The 21,186-nt window shown below is 48.9% G+C and overlaps 1 protein-coding gene across 2 annotated transcripts in view; it reads left to right on the top strand.

Annotated features, from left to right (window-relative positions):
* DROSHA (drosha ribonuclease III) overlaps window positions 1–21,186 on the top strand; it is a 604,359-nt gene that overhangs the window by 47,110 nt on the left and 536,063 nt on the right. For both annotated transcript variants that reach the window (XM_063922973.1, XM_063922974.1), the window contains exons 3-4: window positions 3,152–3,223; window positions 14,269–14,506. In XM_063922973.1, coding sequence (XP_063779043.1) covers window positions 3,152–3,223; window positions 14,269–14,506 — 310 coding nt within the window. The remainder of the gene's footprint in view (window positions 1–3,151; window positions 3,224–14,268; window positions 14,507–21,186) is intronic.

Raw genomic sequence — 21,186 nt, 5'->3', positions numbered from 1 at the left:
GGCAAAAATGATGGTGCTCCTGCGCAAGCAGGGTGTCACTATTATCCCGTACTTGGACGATCTCCTGATAAAGGCGAGATCAAGGTATCAATTGCTGAAAAGCGTGTCACTCTCCCTGAGAGTGTTACATCAACACGGTTGGATTCTCAATCTGCCAAAGTCACAGTTGCTTCCAACGACTCGACTATCATTCCTAGGCATGATTCTGGACACGGAACAGAAGAGTGTTTTTCTACCAATAGAAAAAGCCCAGGACATCCAGAACATGGTCAGGGACCTGCTAAAACCAAAAAGAGTGTCTGTGTATCAATCCACTCGAGTTCTGGGAAAATTGGTGGCAGCCTATGAGGCCATTCCCTTCGGCAGGTTCCATGCGAGGACGTTTCAGTGGGACCTTGTCGACAAATGGTCGGGGTCCCATCTACACCTTCATCAAAAGAGAAGCCTGTCCCCTAGGGCCAGGGTGTCTCTCCTGTGGTGGCTGCAGAGTGCTCACCTTCTAGAGGGTCGCAGGTTCGGCGTTCAAGACTGGGTTCTGGTGACCACGGACGCGAGCCTCCGAGGATGGGGAGCAGTCACAAAAGGAAGAAATTTTCAGGGGATATGGTCAAGCCAGGAGGCTTGTCTACACATCAACGTACTGGAATTGAGGGCCATATACAACGGCCTATGACAAGCGGAGTATCTTCTTCGCGACCTACCGGTTCTGATTCAATCAGACAACATCACAGCAGTGGCTCATGTAAACCGCCAAGGTGGGACAAGGAGCAGAGTTGCAATGGCGGAAGCCACAAGAATTCTGCGCTGGGCAGAAAATCACGTAAGTCTTCTGTAAGCAGTCTTCATACCGGGAGTGGACAACTGGGAAGCAGACGTCCTCAGCATACATGATCTCCATCCAGGAGAGTGGGGACTTCATCAAGAGGTCTTTGCAGAGATAGCAAGTCTTTGGGGACGTCCTCAAATAGACGTGATGGCGTCACGCCTCGACAAAAAGCTTCGGAGGTATTGTGCCAGATCAAGGGACCCTTAGGCAGTAGCGGTAGACGCCCTAGTGACACCATGGGTGTTTCAGTCGGTCTATGTGTTTCCTCCTCTTCCTCTCATCTCAAAAGTGTTGAGAATCATAAGACAAAACAGAGTACAAGCGATACTCGTGGTTCCAGTTTGGCCTCGAAGTGCCTGGTATTCGGATCTTCAGGAAATGCTCACGGAAGATCCGTGGCCTCTTCCTCTCAGGGAAGACCTGTTACAGCAGGGGCCTTGCTTGTTCCAAGACTTACCGCGGTTGCGTTTGACGGCATGGCGGTTGAACACCGAATCCTAGCAGAGAGAGGTATTCCAGAGGAAGTTATCCCTACTCTGATAAAGGCTAGGAAGGAGGTAACGGCGAAGCATTATCACCGTATCTGGAGGAAGTATGTATCTTGGTGTGAAACCAAGAATGCTCCTACGGAAGTTTTCCATCTGGGCCGTTTTCTCCACTTCCTACAGATGGGAGTGGATATGGGCCTTAAATTAGGCTCCATTAAGGTACAGATTTCGGCCCTATCTATATTTTTTCAGAAAGAATTGGCTTCTCTCCCAGAAGTCCAAACTTTTGTGAAGGGAGTGCTGCACATCCAGCCTCCTTTTGTGCCACCAGTGGTGCCATGGGACCTTAACGTGGTGTTACAGTTCCTTAAGTCACACTGGTTTGAACCTCTTCAAACGGTGGAATTAAAATTTCTCACCTGGAATGTGGTCATGTTATTAGCCTTGGCATCTGCGAGGCGGGTGTCGGAGTTGGCGGCCTTGTCTCGCAAGAGCCCCTACTTGATTTTTCATGTGGATAGAGCAGAGTTGAGGACTCGTCCTCAATTTCTGCCTAAGGTGGTCTCTTCTTTTCATTTGAACCAACCTATTGTGGTGCCTATGGCTACGGGTGACTTGGAGGACTCCAAGTCCCTGGACATGGTCAGGGCTTTGAAAATTTACGTAGCCACGACAGCTAGGGTTAGGAAAACTGAGGCTCTGTTTGTCCTGTATGCAGCCAACAAGATTGGCGCCCCTGCTTCTAAACAGACTATTGCTCGCTGGATCTGTAACACGATTCAGCAGGCTCATTCTATGGCTGGATTGCCGGTACCTAATTCGGTAAAGGCCCATTCCACTAGGAAGGTGGGCTCTTCTTGGGCGGCTGCCCGAGGCGTCTCGGCATTGCAGTTGTGCCGAGCTGCTACTTGGTCGGGTTCAAACACTTTTGCTAAATTCTACAAGTTTGATACCCTGGCTGATGAGGACCTCGCGTTTGCTCAATCGGTGCTGCAGAGTCATCCGCACTCTCCCGCCCGGTTTGGAGCTTTGGTATAAACCCCATGGTTCTTACGGTGTCCCCAGCATCCTCTAGGACATAAGAGAAAATAAGATTTTAAACCTACTAGTAAATCTTTTTCTCCTAATCCGTAGAGGATGCTGGGCGCCCGTCCCAGTGCGGACTACATCTGCAAGACTTGTATATAGTTGTTGCTTACATAAGGGTTATGTTACAGTTGGAATCGGTCTTTGACTGATACTGTTTTTTTCGTTCATACTGTTAACTGGTTGCGTATATTCTAAGTTATATGGTATGATTGGTGTGGGCTGGTATGAATCTTGCCCTTAGATTTACAAAATCCTTTCCTCGTATTGTTCAACTCCTCTGGGTACAGTTTCTCTAACTGAGGTCTGGAGGAGGGGCATAGAGGGAGGAGCCAGTGCACACCCATACTAAAAGTTCTTTAGAGTGCCCATATCTCCTGCGGAGCCCGTCTATACCCCATGGTCCTTACGGAGTCCCCAGCATCCTCTACGGACTAGGAGAAAAATATTTACCGGTAGGTTTAAAATCTTATTTTTTCCAGTTTACCTACTTTTTCTCATATGTCTGTAATTACCTGCTTTAATGCTGTGCACATATTTGTTAGCCAACATTATGGTATTGTCTTGAGGGAACCAATGAAGAGGTGTTACAGCGCTACAGTGCTTTATCATGGATACAGCAGGATTCATTGCAGCCAGTGATTGAGTTGGTCTACTTCATTTAATCCTGCCAGTATGAGTGGATGAATCATTGTTCAAATAATTTATAAATCCTTCTTTCAACCACGTATTTGTTTTCTTTGTGTAAAAGGGAAAGGCACAGACATCGGGAAAGCCGACGATCACAGAGTTCTGAAAGAAGTTATCGGAAGAGACCAAAAAGGTAAGCTACTTCAGCTTTATTGAAAAATTATCTGGGTGATCAGTGACAAGCTGGATCAGTTCTAAATTTGATTTATTATATAAGACACTATGATGGTTTTTGAATTGCCTAATTTTAATAGGATTTGTTCCTGCATGAAGAGTTTAATTAATATCCAGCAAACCCTATAGAAATGGTTGGCAAGTATGCAATTTCTAATAAAACAAAATGTAAGTTGCTCATATCAATTAGAAAGTACAATTCAGGTGTGTGAAAGTGAGGGGGTAGTCTAACTTAGAAATACATTGGCGATTAACCCCCTGTGTCCCCCAGCACACCAAGCCGTACCTGTATCAAGACATGAAAGAATTGCAACACATACATGACTCTGCAAACTTTATGGTGGAAGCCATTAAGGAGATAGGTTTGCTTAATGCACGCACCAGAGCTATGGCAGTGTCGACACACAAGGGATTATGGCTATGTCAATGGACTGCTGATGCGGACTCCAAAAGAGGTGTGGAAGGCCTGCCTTTCACAGGTGAGGCTTTTATTTGGTAATGAACTCGACAAGTGGATTTCACGAGCTACTGCGGGTAAGTCCACCTATCTGCCTTCTGCAGTCCCGCCATCTCGGAAGACATACTCAGGACCCAATTTACAGTCCTTTCGGACTGCAAAGTTTTGGGGCAAAGCCAGAGGCTCTTCTACCACCGCCAGAGGTGCAAGAGGTAAACCACGCAAACCAGCGGCTGCTGGTTCATAGGAACAGAGCTCCGCCTCTGCCTCCTCAAAGCCTTCCGTATGACGGTGGTCCGCAGTTCCTGGGAGACAGGCAGGTGGGAGCCCGGCTTAAATTCTTCAGTCACACCTGGATAAGATCTTGCCAGGATTCCTGGTTCATAGACCTTATATCACAGGGCTACAGGCTGGAGTTCCAGGATCTCCCACCTCACAGATTCTTCAAATCAGGCTTACCAGTTTCACAAGAGGCAAGAATAACCTTACAAGATGCCATTTAAAAACTGTTATAGACCCAGGTCATTGTTCCAGTTCCACCTCACCTACAAAACAAGAGGGGGAATTCCTAGTGTCTCTGGATATCAAGGATGCCTACCTTCACATTCTGATCTGGCCGGCTCACCAGGCTTATCTATGGTTTGCACTGCAGGACTGTCTCTAATAGGTCCAGGCCCTGCCATTTGGTCTCTCCACGGCACCGCGGGTATTCAGCAAGGTGATGGCAGAGATGATGCAACTACTCCGCAAACAAGGAGTAAACGTAATTCCTTACCTGGACGATCTTCTGATAAAGCCTGCGTCTAGGGAGCAGTTGTTGGAGAACATTGGTCTCACAGCCAGATTGCTCCTGAATCATGGTGGATTTTGAACCTACCAAAATCTCACCTAGAACCAACGCAGGAGCTTCATTTCCTGGTAATGATACTGGACACAGAGAGTGTTCCTTCCCTTGGAAAAGGCAATGGTAATCCAGTCGATGCTTCAGGCCATCTTGAAACCGACCTGAATCTGTACATCTGCATCCGCCATCTGGGGAAAATGGTGGCAATTCGGTACGGAAGGTTTCATGCAAGGACCTTCCAGCTGGTTCTGTTGGACAAATGGTCTGGATCGCATCTTCACATGCATCAGAGGATTTGTCTGTCGGCAAAAGCCAGAATCTCCCTTCTGTGGTGGCTACAAACGTCTCACCTAGTGATGGGTCGAAGGTTCGGGATTCAGAATTGGATTCTTCTAACCACAGGCGCAAGCCTCCGGGGTTGGGGTGCAGTCACCCAGGGGGTGCAGTTTCAAGGAAGGTGGTCAAGTCAGGAAGCCATCCTTCCAATAAACATCCTGGAGCTCAGGGCTATCTACAACGCCCTTTTGCAGGCCTCATCTCTACTTCAGAATCAGGCCATTCAAGTTCAGTCGGACAGTGTGACGGTGGTAACGTACATAAACTGACAGGGAGGAACGAAAAGCCGCAATGTGAGAGGTGTCAAGAATTCTCCTCTGGGTGAAAAGACACGCCGTGGCGTTGTCGGCGATCTTCATTCTGGGAGTAGACAACTGGGAAGATTTCCTTAGCAGACACGACCTGCAACCGGGGGAATAGATTCTCCACCCGGAGGTATTCCAGTGGCTGACGCGTTGGTTGGGTTATCCACAAATCTACATGATGGCCTCTCGACTCAACAAGAAGCTCAAGCGGTATTGTCGAGGGACCCACAAGCTGTAGCGGTCGACGCCCTGATAACTTCGTGGTCTCCCGGCTGGTGTACTTGTTTTTCCTCCACTTCCTCTGATCCCAAGAATTCTCAAAATAATAAAAAGGGAAAGAGTTCAAGTAATTCTCATCGTTCCGTACTGGCCGCGAAGGACCTGGTATGTGGATCTTCTCTGGATACTAATTGAAGATCCGTGGCCTCTGCCTCTTCGAGAGGATCTTCTGCAACATGGCCCGTTCGTTTATCAAGACTTACCACGGCTACGTTTGACGGCATGGAAGTTGAAAGGCTGATTCTAGCCAGGAGAGGGATTCCTGACATGGTCATCCCGACTATAATCCAGGCCAGGAATGGGGTAACGTCAAAACATTACCATCGTCTCTTGGTGTGAGAGCAGACAATATTCTACGGTGGAATACCATCTGGGACGTTTCCTGCTTTTTCTGCAGTCGGGAGTTGATGTGGGTCTACGCCTAGGCTCCATAAAAGTTCAGATTTCGGCCTTGTCTATTTTCTTTCTGAAACAATTGGCTTCTCTCCCTGAGGTCTAGACGTTCTTGAAAGGTGTTCTTCACATCCAACCTCCCTTTGTGCCTCCCACAACACCGTGGGATCTCAATTTGGTCCTGCAATTCTTCCATTCGGACTGGTTTGAACCATTACAGGCGATAGATGTAAAGTATCTTACATGGAAGACAGTCAGGCTGTCGGCCTTGGCTTCGGCAAGGAGCGCGTTGGAGCTGGGGGCGTTGTCTTACAAGAGCCCCTACCTGATTTTCCATGAGGACAGAGCTGAACTCAGGACTCATCAGCAATTCCTTCCTAAGGTGGTGTCGGCGTTTCACATCAACCAGCCAATTGTGGGTCAGGTTTTTACTGACACTTATGCTATTTCAAAGTCTTGGGACGTTGTAAGGTCATTGAAGGTATGTAAAGCGAATGCTCATCACAGGAAATCGGACTCGCTTTTCGTTTTTTATGATGCCAATAAGATTGGGTGTTCTGCTTCAAAGCAGTTAATTGCACACTGGATCAGGCTCACTATCCAGCATGCTTACTCTACGACAGGTTTGCAGATTCAGAAATCGGTAAAGGCCTACCCTACTAGGTCGGTGGGTTCCTCCCGGGCAGCTGCCCGGGGTGTCTTGGCTTTACAGCTCTGCCGAGCAGCTACTTGGTCGGGTTTGAACACGTTTGCCTAGTTTTACAAGTTCTATATGTTGGCCTCTGAGGATCTTCAGTTTGGTCAATCTGGTTTGGGATCTTTGGTACTTCCCCATGGTACTAAAAATGGATTCCCCGTATCCCCTAGGATGTAAGAGAAATCAGGATTTTAATGACCTACCGGAAAAGTCCTTTTCTTTTAGTCCGTAGGGGATACATGGGCGCACGCCCGGTGCTTTGTTCTTCCTGCACGGTTACTTGGGTACGTACTGTTGTTTGGTTCAGCTGTTGCTGTCCCTGTATACATGTTTGGTTAGCATGGCTTTCCTCTTGTTCTGGTTGTGCTGGTTCAAAATCTCTCCACTTTCATTATCTATATCCTTCTCTCAAAGTATGTTCGTCTCTTCAGGCACAGTTTCCTAGATGGAATCTGGTAGGAGGGGCATAGGGGGAGGAGCCAGCACACGTTATCAAACTTCTATAGTGCCCATGGCTCCAAGTGGACCTGTTGATACCCCATGGTACTAAATGGATTCCCAGTATCCCCTACGGACTACGAGAAAAGGATTTACCGGTAGGTAATTAAAATCCTATTTATTTGACTTTTTATTTTATGAGCATACAAGAGTGGGTGTAGTAAAACCATAAATTTAAAATGAACTTCATCTAATGTACCATCCTGATCTCAAACCAGGCTGTGCCCTGATTTTCCATTGCTGCCCTCGCATCATATTAGAGCACTGTAATAGTAAACAGGAGCTGTTGTATAATACAGCTGGTGAGGAGGAGTTGGGACACCGGCCATCAATACGCTGTGGTCTTATCATAGCTGTATCTCTCATATTCTGTGCATGGGTAGGAGTTTTTTCCCCTTACATTTTGCTATATTCCTAGTTCATTATGTCTGAGCATTAGAGAGAACTCCACCTGCATCAATCTTGGATGTTGATACAATTATCCTCAACGATCTTAAGAAATTTATTAGTATATCAATACTCGGAGGGATAGATTCAAATGTTTGAAAAGTCAGTTGGTAGTCTGTTTTTTCCTATCTAATAGACAGGAAAAAACAGACACCCAACCGACTTTTCAAACATTTGAATCTCCCCCATAGTGTTAATTATATTTTATGTGCACATGCACATCTACCGCTTGGTTCTCTAAAGTGAGGTTTAATTTCACAAAAGTGCTACATCCCTGAAGGATGAGTTACTAGCTGGCCAGAGCTTTGGCACACAGTCTGATTCTTTTTTTGAATAAAACAACAATTTTGATTAAAGACTTGTTGGTAAAAGAAGGTAGATAAAAATGCGTTACAGTATAGATAATGGGGCTGATTCACAGTTGCGAGCAAAAGAAAAAAAAAGAGTTACATAGACAAACCAAATTGCAATGGAATGAGTGGAAAGATTTCTTTTTGCATGCAGGGTAAATACTGGCAGTTTTTGCATGTAGCATGCAAATGCAGGGCAGCTGTATTTTTACACTACAATTTAGATTTCAGTTTGTGCATGTCCCTGCACATTTCAAATCTGGCTCGCCTTCAGTGCAGTGCCGAAATCTGCCGGAAGTAGTGTTTTTCTCTTACGTCCTAGAGGATGCTGGGGTCCATATTAGTACCATGGGGTATAGATGGGTCCAGCAGGAGCCATTGGCACTTTAAGAGTTTAACAGTGTGGGCTGGCTCCTCCCTCTATGCCCCCCCCTATCAGACTCCGTTTAGAAAATGTGCCTGGAGGAGCCGGTCACAGCTAGGGGAGCTCTACAGAGCTTTCTTAGTAAAAATTTATTTTAGAGTTTTTTTTATTTTACAGGGAAGCTGCTGGCAACAGCCTCCCTGCATCGAGGGACTGAGGGGGGGAGCAGTTTCCACCCTGTGGGGTCTGAGCCACTGTCTCCGTTGACTGGACACTGAGCTTCAGAGTGGATAGATCGCTCCCCGCCGTGGGGGATCGCTCACCCCAGCAGCATGCCGCCACCCCCTTGCAGAGCTTAAGTTTGTAGCGAGTGAGTCACCTACCCCCCTAGCAAGCAAGGGGTCGGTGTGAAGATGGCGGCAACAGGGTAGGAGCGCAGTACTAACTGCACTCCGAGTGCTCAGCGGTACTTAGGTGCGGCACTGTGAGGTGCGCCCGGAGCCGACGACTTAACCCTACACTGACCAGAAAACCTGTCGAGGTCTGCGGATCTCAGCCAGCACAAAAGCCTCAGGCCAGTATAATCTTGGAATAGCGGGAAGACAGCGCCATTATGGGGGCTGAGCTTCTCCTCAGAGCGGACCCAGCAGCGTTCAGCACCATTTTCCTGCCTGCAGACACGCTACCAGTGGAAGAGCAGTCCTTCCAGAGCACCTCCAGCTATCTGTACGGTACCAGGAGGTTTGTTGAAGGGAGGGGAGGCTGTGCAAGACTGTGTCACCTATTAAGGGACACAGTCAGCGCTGGTTAAGGGTCTCCCTATACCTATATAGTGCTGTGTGTGGGTTGGCTCCAATCTCTGCGTCTCTGCCATTCTTGGGGGGGAAACTCTTTTTGCCCTGTACCATGTGTGTATGTGGGGTGTGTGAGGTGTACAAGCAAACATGTCTAGAAACTCTGTCTCATATGCTGCAGAGGATTTATCTTCTCAGGAAGATCCAATCCCATGTAATCAGGATTGCACTGTTGTAGCGCAGATCCCAGCTAGAGAACCGGAGTGGTTAGCCTCTTTTAGGGGGGCTATTTCTCAGATTTCTGAAAGGGTTGCAAGGACTGAGCATGCAACTCAGGTATTGCAATCCTCTATGGCAGTATGGTCTGATACTGCTCCCTCGGGGCCCCCTGCGGTACATTCTCACAAACGTGCTCTTGCCCAAATTATGCAGGATGACACGGATACCGATTCTGACACAGCAGACGGTGATGGGGATGTGTCGAGGGGGGCGGCATCACTTGCTAAGGGGGTGAAGTTGATGATTGAGGCCATGCGGGATGTGTTACATATTTCTGACACACCTCCTGAGCAGGTTGAGGAGGTATTTTTCACGGACAGTAAGAAAGCCCCTCTCACCTTCCTGGCATCTAAGGAATTAAATGCTATATTTGAAAAAGCCTGGGAAAACCCGGAGAAAAAATTCCAGATCCCTAAAAGGGTCCTGGTTGCTTTTCCCTTCCTGGAAGACGATAGAAAAAAATGGGAGTCTCCGCCTATAGTTGACGCCTCTTTCTCCAGGCTGTCAAAACAGGTGGTCTTACCAGTCCCGGGATCTTGCGTTGACGGACCCGGCAGATCGCAAAGTGGATGCTACGCTCAAATCCATATACACGGCTTCAGGGGCTATACTGCGGCCTACTATTGCCTGTGCAAGGATTTCTAAAGCTATCACTCTGCAGGAGGATTGGTCTACGATGGATAAAGGTGACGTTGATTTGTTTTTTACGTAACATACAGGATTCTGCGGGGTTCCTGGTAGAATCCATGAAGGGTTTGGGTTCCATGGCTGCGGAGATCTCCTCCATGTCCATCTCGGCTCGCAGGAGTCTCTGGCTGCGCCAATGGTCTGCGGACGCGGAATCCAGGAAAAGTGTGGAGAGCCTATCCTACACAGGGCAGGCTATGTTTGGGGAGGCACTGGATGCGTGGATTGCCACGGCTACCGTGGGTTACTCCCACCACATCACATTCCTTTCGTCCCGCGAGGCCTAGAAAGTACAAGCCTTCTCACACCTTCTTTAGAGGTTGTCGTGCCAAAGCAAAAAAGCCTGCTCCCACAGGTTCCCACGACCAGAAGCCTGCTTCTGGTGCCTCAAAGTCCTCCGCATGATATCGGACCGCACAGCCTGGAGGTAGGACAGGCGGGAGCAAGACTCCGGCTTTTCAGCCACGTCTGGGTGTAGTCTAGCCTGGACTCTTGTATACAAGATATAATGTCCAGGGGGTACATGCTGGAGTTTCAAACTCTCCCACCTCACCGTTTCTTCAAATCAGTCTTGCCAGCTTTGCCGGCAGACAGAGCGATTCTTCTCGACGCTATCCGGAAAGTGTCCGATGTCATTGTTCCAGTTCCGCCTCAACAGTTGAACAAAGGTTATAGGGGGTCATTCCGAGTTGATCGTAACCCTACAGGGCTACGATCATGTCCATAGACATGCGGGGGGGACGCCCAGCACAGCCCCGCATGTCAGTGCCCCCCTCTCCCGCAGAAGTGCAAAAGCATCGCACAGCGGCGATGCTTTTGCACTTTAGGAGTAGCTCCCGGCCAGCGCAGCCTTAGCGTGCTGTCCGGAAGCTACTCGTCTCTCCCCGGCCCGTAGCAGACACACCTGCGTTGGCCGGACCGCACCCACGAAATAGCGGCCAAACGCTGCCGTTTCGTCTTCCACGGCCCAGCGACCGCCTCTGCCTGTCAATCAGGCAGAGGCGATCGTACTGCAGCGATGGCCTTCGCAGTTCTGACCCGATCGCACCGCTGCAATAAACTGCAGCGTGCGATCGTACTGCAGCGATGGCCTTCGCAGTTCTGACCCGATCGCACCGCTGCAATAAACTGCAGCGTGCGATCGGGTCAGAATGACCCCCATTATTCGAACCTTTTTGTGGTACCGAAGCTGGATGGTTCGGTACGGCCGATTCTGAACTTAAAATCTTTGAACCCTTATCTCAGGGAGTTCAAATTCAAGATGGAGTCTCTAAGAGCTGTCACCTCAGGACTGACGGAGGGGGAGTTCCTGGTGTCCCTGGACATCAAGGATGCTTACCTCCACATTCCCATTTGGTCGCCGCATCAGGCATATCTCAGGTTTGCACTGCTAGACGATCACTATCAGTTTCAGGCACTGCCGTTCGGTCTCTCCACGGCACCGAGGGTCTGAGGTGCAGAGGGTGTTTCTACCGGTGCAGAAAGCGTTTGTGATTCAAACAATGGTACGGGATGTCTTGAAACCTGGGTTCATCAGTGCATCCGCCTTCTGGGGAAGATGGTTGCCTCCTACGAGGCTTTGCAATACGGAAGGTTTCATGCTCGATCCTTTCAGCTGGATCTCTTGGACCAGTGGTCGGGATCTCACCTACATATGCACCAGAGGATACCGAAAGCCAGGATTTCGCTCCTCTGGTGGCTACAACTACCACACCTTCTGGAAGGCCGATGGTTCAGAGTTCAGGACTGGATCCTTCTAACCACGGATGCAAGTCTAAGAGGTTGGAGAGCAGTCGCTCAGAGGGAAACCTTCCAAGGAAGGTGGTCGAATCAAGAATCCCTTCTCCCAATAAACATCCTGGAGCTAAGGGCCGTATACAACGGCCTTCTTCAAGCAGCACACCTTCTACAGGATCGGGCTGTTCAGGTGCAGTCGGACAACGTTACCACAGTTGCCTACATAAACCGACAAGGCGTAACGAAGAGCAGGGCTGCAATGTCAGAGGTGTCAAGAATCCTCCTCTGGGCAGAAAGACACGCAGTGGCGATGTCGGCAATCTTCATTCCGGGAGTAGACAACTGGGAAGCAGACTTCCTCAGCAGACACGATCTCCATCCAGGAGAGTGGGGTCTCCATCCGGAGGTGTTCGAGGAGGTAACCGGTTGGTGGGGGGTTCCTCACATAGATATGATGGCCTCCCGCCTCAACAAGAAGCTGCGGAGGTACTGTTCCAGGTCGAGAGCCTCACAGGCAGTTGCCGTGGACGCACTGGTAACACTGTGGGTGTTCGCGTCGGTGTATGTGTTGCCTCCACTTCCTCTGATTCCAAAAGTTCTTCAACTTGTAAAAAGAACAAAGGTTCTGGCAATCCTCAATGCTCCGGACTGGCCAAGGAGGGTTCGGTACGCGGATCCGCTGGATCGTCTGCTGGAAGATCCAAGGCCCTTACCTCTTCGGGAGGATCTGCTGCAGCAGGGGCCGTTCGCTTATCAAGACTTACCACGGCTACGTTTGACAGCATGGCGTTTGAGCGCCAGATCTTAGCTCAAAAGGGTATTCCGAGCGAGGTTATTCCTACCCTGATACAGGCTAGGAAGGGGGACAACGTCTAAACATTACCATCGAATTTGGAAAAAATATGTGTCTTGGTGTGAATCCAAGAAATTTCCTGCAGTGGAGTTTCAACTTGGACGTTTTCTCCTTTTCCTGCAAGCAGGTGTGGATATGGGCCTGAGATTGGGCTCCATCAAGGTCCGGATCTCAGCTTTGTCCATTTTCTTCCAAAAACAATTGGCTGTTCTTCCTGAGGTTCAGACCTTTTTGAAAGCCTCCCTTTGTGGCGCCAACGGCACCCTGGGATCTGGATGTGGTATTGCAGTTCCTACAATTGGATTGGTTTGAGCCTCTACAGGAGGCTGAAATCAGATTTCTCATGTGGAAGGCGGTCACTTTGTTGGCCTTAGCTTCTGCTCGACGCGTGTCGGAATTGGGGGCTTTCTCCTGTAAGAGTCCCTATCTGGTCTTCCATGAAGATGGGGCGGAACTCAGGACTCGTCCGCAGTTTCTGCCTAAGGTTGTATCTGCTTTTCATATCAACCAACCTATTGTGGTGCCAGTGGCTACTGACTCCTCAATTGCTTCAAAGGCCTTGGGTGTTGTGAGGGCTTTGAAGATTTGTGTGAAGAGGACGGCTGATCATAGAAAAACTGACTCTCCGTTTGTCCTCTATGATCCCAAGAAAATTGTCTGTCCTGCTTCTAAGCAGTCGATTTCACGCTGGATCAGGTTCACCATCCAGCATGCTTATTCTACGGCAGGATTGCCACGTCCTAAATCTGTAAAGGCCCACTCTACTCGTAAGGTGGGCTATTCCTGGGAGGCTGCCCGGGGTGTCTCGGCTATACAGCTTTGCCGAGCAGCTACTTGGTCTGGGTCGAACACGTTTGCTAAGTTTTACAAGTTTGATACTTTGGCCTCTGATGACCTCAAGTTAGGTCAAGCAGTTTTGTTGGAGCCTCCGTGCCCTCCCTCCCGTTCTGGGAGCTTTGGTACATCCCCATGGTACTAATATGGATCCCAGCATCCTCTAGGACATAAGAGAAAATAGGATTTTAATTATCTACCGGTAAATCCTTTTCTCGTAGTCCGTAGAGAGGATGCTGGGCGCCCACACAGCGCTTTGTTTTCCTGCATTGGTTATATAGTTCAGTACTGCCTGGTTCCTATGTAAGTTCTGCGTCTTTTGCTGTTTCAGTACTGTTTCAGCTGTTGCTGAGTTTTCCGGCATGTTGGCCGGGTTTGCCTTGTTGTGTGAGCTGGTATGAATCTCGCCACTATCTGTGTATTTCCTTCTCTCGAAGTATGTCGTCTTCTCGGGCACAGTTTCTAGACTGAGTCTGGTAGGAGGGGCATAGAGGGAGGAGCCAGCCCACACTATTAAACTCTTAAAGTGCCAATGGCTCCTGGTGGACCCATCTATACCCCATGGTACTAATATGAACCCCAGCATCCTCTACGGACTACGAGAAAAGAATTTACTGGTATGTAATTAAAATCCTATAGTGCCCAGTTGTTGTATTGAAGGCCATTAAAATAAACCGTGTACCTGTTATATGGTTGTGCCTCAAGGTTGAGTTTCCCATGGGAAAAAAATATAAAAATCAGACATGACTAGCATCTTTAGAGGTCTGTGGTTTATTAGTTGTATGCTGTGTTTGTAGTTTTTATATATTTTTGTCTTATACATTTTTATTCTATGTTTCGCTTGCTAAAGTCCATCTCCTAGTAGAGAGCGTAAGAAAGTAAGGTGGGAAAATGAAGACAAAGACAGTACCTCTGAAAGCCTATCGTCTACCAAGGAAAAAAGTTATACTAGCTTAAAAGACAAGAATCTCCTGGACGACAGCCTGTTGGAGAAAAATGATGAGGAAGATGAAGATTTGCTGAAGCCTGTGTGGGTTCGTTGCACCCATTCTGAAAGCTACTACTCTAGTGACCCAATGGATCAAGTAGTGAGTATTACAATTTTAAATTCTTGGATCACTTCTTTTTCTAAAATATATTGCATATGCCCCTGTGATTTGCAAGTATATTGCTTCAGAAGAACTTAAACTATACACAGTCCAGTTTTGTATGTAATAAGTTGTTTGCATTACCTTTTTGTTTTGTTTTTTTCGTTTTTCAGTTCCAGTAGTGCATACACACTTGTTATAGGTTTAGACTTTTGGCCTTGGGCAAGTATCTGTCTATCTTTTTATTTAAGCTCCTCTTGTTAAATTACTGTAGTTTGTAGAAACTTTTAGGACTCTGTAGCTTCTGTGCTTAGAAAGAATCTTGAAAATGGTAATAATTTCTAACCTGTCCTGGGAGTTATTTGCAGACGCTGTACGGAGTTCAGGAGATTTCTGTCATAAGCATTTATATAGTGCTACCACTTAGGCAACATTGTACAGAGAATATATGTCATTCACAATATAATGTTTTATGGGGCCACTCTGGGACAGTAAGGAAGGCACTTCACTATCTTTGCTAATGACACTTTAGAGGCGCTTGGGTCAGGAGGGTGCTAGTTGCCATTGCGTCTCAATGCCGCCACCGCATCTCATGGCCCTTTTTAAGCCCAAATTTACACAAAAGTTCTCGCAGCCCCTTGAGCGAGTTCAACCTAACGCAAAGTGTGGCTATTGCCTTGCTAACTCACAGGTGCGAGAACTTCGTACTTAATTGGATTGCTTCCTATGTATAGTGCATGTGACAGAGTACTTTGTGTGTGAGGGTATACTGTTGATATAATCACTGGGTGTTTCTATTGTGAAAGCCAAGGTGCTGAAATGTTACAGCTTGTGCTAATATGCTATAACATATAAGCTTAGATATCTGCAATATGTAAGCTGATAGTAGTTTATTTTCTCTTCCGTCCTAACGGATGCTGGGTACTCCGTAAGGACCATGGGAATAGACGGGCTCCGCAGGAGACATGGGCACTAAAAAAGAACTTTAGGTATGGGTGTGCACTGGCTCCTCCCTCTATGCCCCTCCTCCAGACCTCAGTTAGAGAAACTGTGCCCAGAGGAGACTGGGTGCATTACAGGGAGCTCTCCTGAGTTTCCTGAAAGAAAGTAATTTTGTTAGGTTTTTTATTTTCAGGGAGCCTGCTGGCAACAGACTCCCTACATCGAGGGACTGAGGGGAGAGCAGCAGACCTACTTAAATGATAGGCTCTGCTTCTTAGGCTACTGGACACCATTAGCTCCAGAGGGAGTCGGAACGCAGGTCTCGCCCTCGCCGTTCGTCCCGGAGCCGCGCCGCCGTCCTTCTCACAGAGCCGGAAGATAGAAGCCGGGTGAGTATGAAAAGAAAGAAGACTTCAGAGGCGGCAGAAGACTTCGGATCTTCACTGAGGTAACGCGCAGCGGTAACGCTGCGCGCCATTGCTCCCACACAACACACACACGGCAGGCACTTTAAGGGTGCAGGGCGCAGGGGGGGCGCCCTGGGCAGCAATTTAAACCTCCGATCTGGCTAAAATGCATATATACAGGCTCTGCACTGTATATGGAGATCCCCCAGTTTTTTAAAAGATTTCAGCGGGAACGAAGCCCGCCGCTGAGGGGGCGGAGCTTGATCCTCAGCACTCACGGCGCCATTTTCTCCACAGCACACCGCTGAGAGGAGGCTCCCTGGACTCTCCCCTGCTGAACACGGTGAAAGAGGGTTTGAAAGAAGGGGGGGGCACATCATTTGGCGCAGTGTTATATAATAGCACTATCTGGGTAAAAATATTGTTTCTCTAACGTCCTAGTGGATGCTGGGGACTCCGTAAGGACCATGGGGAATAGACGGGCTCCGCAGGAGACAGGGCACTTTAAGAAAGAATTTGGATACTGGTGTGCTCTGGCTCCTCCCTCTATGTCCCTCCTCCAGACCTCAGTTTGAATCTGTGCCCGGACGAGCTGGGTGCTACTTAGTGAGCTCTCCTGAGCTTGCTAAAAAGAAAGTATTTTGTTAGGTTTTTTTATTTTCAGAGAGATCTGCTGGCAACAGACTCTCTGCTACGTGGGACTGAGGGGAGAGAAGCAGCCCTACTCACTGAAGATAGGTCCTGCTTCTTAGGCTACTGGACACCATTAGCTCCAGAGGGATCGTACACAGGATCGCACCCTTGGTCGTCCGATCCCGGAGCCGCGCCGCCGCCCCCCTCGCAGAGCCGGAAGACAGAAGCCGGTGACAGAAGCAAGAAGACTTCGAAATCGGCGGCAGAAGACTCCAGTCTTCATATGAGGTAGCGCACAACACTGCAGCTGTGCGCCATTGCTCCCACACTAAACCCACATACTCCGGTCACTGTAGGGTGCAGGGCGCATGGGGGGGGGCGCCCTGGGCAGCAATTAGAGACCTCTTGGCAAAAGTGTGCATATATACAGTTGGGCACTGTATATGTGCATGGGCCCCCGCCATATTTTTACACAGAAACGCGGGACAGAAGCCCACCGCTGAGGGGACGGGGCTTCTTCCTCAGCACTCACCAGCGCCATTTTCTCTCCACAGCTCCGCTGAGAGGAAGCTCCCCAGGCTCTCCCCTGCAGAATCACGGTAGAAGAGGGTAAAAAGAGAGGGGGGGCACATAAATTTGGCGCAAAAACAGTATATACAGCAGCTACTGGGTTAACAGTAAGTTACTGTGTGACTCCTGGGACATATAGCGCTGGGGTGTGTGCTGGCATACTCTCTCTCTGTCTCTCCAAAAGGCCTTGTGGGGGAACTGTCTTCAAATAGAGTATCCCCATTGTGTGTGGTGTGTCGGTACGCTTGTGTCGGCATGTTTGACGAGGAAGGCTATGCGGAAACAGAGCGGGAACAAATGAATGTGGGGTCGCCGCCGACACCCGATGGGATGGATATGTGGAAGGTTTTAAATGATAATGTTACTTCCTTGCATAAAAGGTTGGATAAAGCTGAAGACTTGGGACAGCCGGGGTCTCAGCCCATGCCTGATCCTATGTCGCAGAGGCCGTCAGGGTCTCAGAAGCGCCCACTATCCCAAATTGTTGACACAGAGGTCGACACGGATTCTGACTCCAGTGTCGATGGCGATGATGCAAAGTTACAGCCTAAAATGGCTAAAGCCATCCGTTACATGATTATAGCAATGAAAGATGTGTTGCACATCACAGAGGAAACCCCAGTCCCTGACAAGAGGGTTTATATGTATGGGGAAAAAAGGCAAGAGGTGACCTTTCCCCCTTCACATGAGTTAAATGAGTTATGTGAAAAGGCTTGGGCATCTCCAGATAGAAAACTGCAGATTTCCAAACGGATGCTTATGGCGTATCCTTTCCCGCCAACGGACAGGTTACGCTGGGAATCCTCCCCGAGGGTAGACAAAGCTTTAACACGCTTATCCAAGAGGGTAGCCCTACCGTCACAGGATACGGCCACCCTAAAAGATGCTGCGGATAGAAATCAGGAGGGTATCCTGAAGTCCATTTATACACATTCAGGTACCCTACTACCCTACTAAGGCCGGCGATTGCGTCGGCCTGGATGTGTAGTGCTGTAGCATCATGGACAGATACCTTATCTGAGGAACTTGATACCTTGGACAAGGATACTATAGTACTGACCCTGGGGCATATAAAAGACGCTGTCCTATATATGAGAGATGCTCAAAGAGACATATTGGGCTCTAGAATAAATGCAATGTCGATTTCTGCCAGAAGGGTCCTGTGGACTCTGCAATGGACAGGCGATGCTGACTCAAAAAGGCACATGGAGGTTTTACCTTACAAGGGTGAGGAATTGTATGGGGACGGTCTCTCGGACCTGGTCTCCACAGCTACGGCTGGAAAGTAAAATTTTTTGCCATATGTTCCCTCACAACCTAAGAAAGCACCGTATTACCAAATGCAGTCCTTTCGATCACAAAAAGGCAAGAAAGTCCGAGGTGCGTCCTTTCTTGCCAGAGGCAGGGGTAGAGGAAAGAAGCTGCACAATACAGCTAGTTCCCAGGAACAGAAGTCCTCCCCGGCTTCCACTAAATCCACCGCATGACACTGGGGCTCCACAGGCGGAGCTAGGCCCGGTGGGGGCGCGTCTCCGAAATTTCAGCCACAACTGGGTTCACTCCCAGGTGGATCCCTGGGCTATAGAGATTGTGTCTCAGGGATACAAGCTGGAATTCGAAGAGATGCCCCCTCACCGTTACCTCAAATCGGCCCTGCCAGCTTCCCCCTTAGAGAGGGAAATAGTGTTAGCTGCAATTCACAAATTGTATCTTCAGCAGGTGGTGGTAAAGGTTCCCCTCCTTCAACAGGGAAGGGGTTACTATTCGACAATGTTTGTGGTACCGAAACCGGACGGTTCGGTCAGACCCATATTGAATTTAAAATCCCTGAACATATACCTGAAAAGGTTCAAGTTGAAGATGGAATCGCTCAGAGCGGTCATCGCAAGCCTGGAAGGGGGGGATTTTATGGTGTCTCTGGACATAAAGGATGCTTACCTTCATGTCCCCATTTATCCACCTCATCAGGCGTACCTCAGATTTGTGGTACAGGATTGTCATTACCAATTCCAGACGTTGCCGTTTGGTCTCTCCACGGCACCGAGAATATTTACCAAGGTAATGGCGGAAATGATGGTGCTCCTGCGAAAGCAAGGGGTCACAATTATCCCATACTTGGACCATCTCCTCATAAAGGCGAGGTCCAGAGAGCAGTTGCTGATCACGCTCTCGGGAAGTGTTACAACAGCACGGCTGGATTCTAAATATTCCAAAGTCGCAGTTGATTCCTACGACTCGTCTGCCCTTCCTGGGCATGATTCTGGACACAGACCAGAAGAGGGTTTATCTCCCATTGGAGAAGGCTCAGGAGCTCATGACACTGGTCAGAGACCTATTAAAACCAAAACAGGTGTCGGTGCATCACTGCACGCGAGTCCTGGGAAAGATGGTGGCATCATACGAGGCCATTCTCTTCGGCAGGTTCCATGCGAGGACCTTTCAATGGGATCTGTTGGACAAGTGGTCCAGATCACATCTACAGATGCATCGGCTGATCACCCTATCCCCCAGGGCCACGGTGTCTCTCCTGTGGTGGCTGCAGAGTGCTCACCTTCTCGAGGGCTGCAGATTTGGCATTCAGGACTGGGTCCTGGTGACCACGGACGCAAGCCTCCGAAGGTGGTGAGCAGTCACACAGGGAAGAAATTTCCAAGGTCTGTGGTCAAGTCAGGACAATTGTCTTCACATCAACATCCTGGAACTAAGGGCAATATACAACGCCCTACGTCAAGCGGATACCCTGCTTCGCGACCGACCGGTGCTGATTCAGTCAGACAACATCACCGCAGTGGCTCATGTAAACCGCCAAGGCGGCACAAGGAGCAGGGTGGCGATGGCGGAAGCCACCAGAATTCTTCGCTGGGCGAAGAATCACTTAAGTGCACTGTCAGCAGTGTTCATTCCGGGAGTGGACAACTGGGAAGCAGACTTCCTCAGCAGGCACGACCTCCACCCGGGAGAGTGGGGACTTCATCAAGAAGTCTTCACGCAGATTGCAAGTCGGTGGGATCTGCCACAAGTAGACATGATGGCATCCCGCCTCAACAAAAAGCTACAGAGGTATTGTGCCAGGTCAAGAGACCCTCAGGCGATAGCTGTAGACGCTCTAGTGACACCGTGGGTGTTCCAGTCGGTCTATGCGTTTCCTCCTCTTCCTCTCATACCCAAGGTGCTGAGAATCATAAGAAGAATAGGAGTGAGAACAATACTCATTGTTCCGGATTGGCCAAGAAGGACTTGGTATCCAGAGCTGCAAGAAATGCTCACAGAGGACCCATGGCCTCTGCCTCTAAGACAGGACTTGTTGTAACAGGGGCCCTGTCTGTTCCAAGACTTACCGCGGCTGCGTTTGACGGCATGGCGGTTGAACGCCGGATCCTAGCAGAAAAAGGCATTCCGGATGAGGTTATTCCTACGCTGATAAAGGCTAGGAAGGACGTGATGGCTAAACATTATCACCGTATATGGCGAAAATATGTTGCTTGGTGTGAGGCCAGGAATGCCCCTACGGAGGAATTCCAGCTGGGCCGTTTCCTTCACTTCCTACAGTCGGGAGTGACTTTGGGCCTAAAATTGGGTACCATTAAGGTCCAGATTTCGGCCCTATCCATTTTCTTTCAAAAAGAACTGGCTTCTCTTCCTGAAGTTCAGACGTTTGTAAAGGGGGTGCTGCATATTCAGCCCCCTTTTGTGCCTCCAGTGGCACCTTGGGATCTTAACGTGGTGTTGAGTTTCCTGAAGTCACACTGGTTTGAGCCACTTAAAACCGTGGAGTTAAAATTTCTCACGTGGAAGGTGGTCATGCTGTTAGCCTTGGCTTCAGCTAGGCGTGTGTCAGAATTAGCGACTTTGTCCATATGGACAGGGCGGAATTGCGGACCCGTCCGCTATTTCTGCCAAAAGTGGTGTCATCTTTTCATATGAACAACCTATTGTGGTGCCTGCGGCTACTCGTGATTTGGAGGATTCCGAGTTACTAGATGTGGTCAGGGCTTTGAAGGTTTATGTGGCCAGAACGGCTAGAGTCAGGAAAACTGTGTCACTGTTTATCCTGTATGCACCCAACAAGCTGGGTGCTCCTGCTTCAAAGCAGACTATTGCTCGCTGGATCTGTAACACGATTCAGCA

The sequence above is a fragment of the Pseudophryne corroboree genome, chromosome 5 (genome assembly GCF_028390025.1).
Source record: "Pseudophryne corroboree isolate aPseCor3 chromosome 5, aPseCor3.hap2, whole genome shotgun sequence".
Classification (NCBI taxonomy): Eukaryota; Metazoa; Chordata; class Amphibia; order Anura; family Myobatrachidae; genus Pseudophryne; species Pseudophryne corroboree.
Note: the sequence above shows the minus strand (reverse complement) of the source record. Positions and strands in the feature narration are given on the sequence as shown.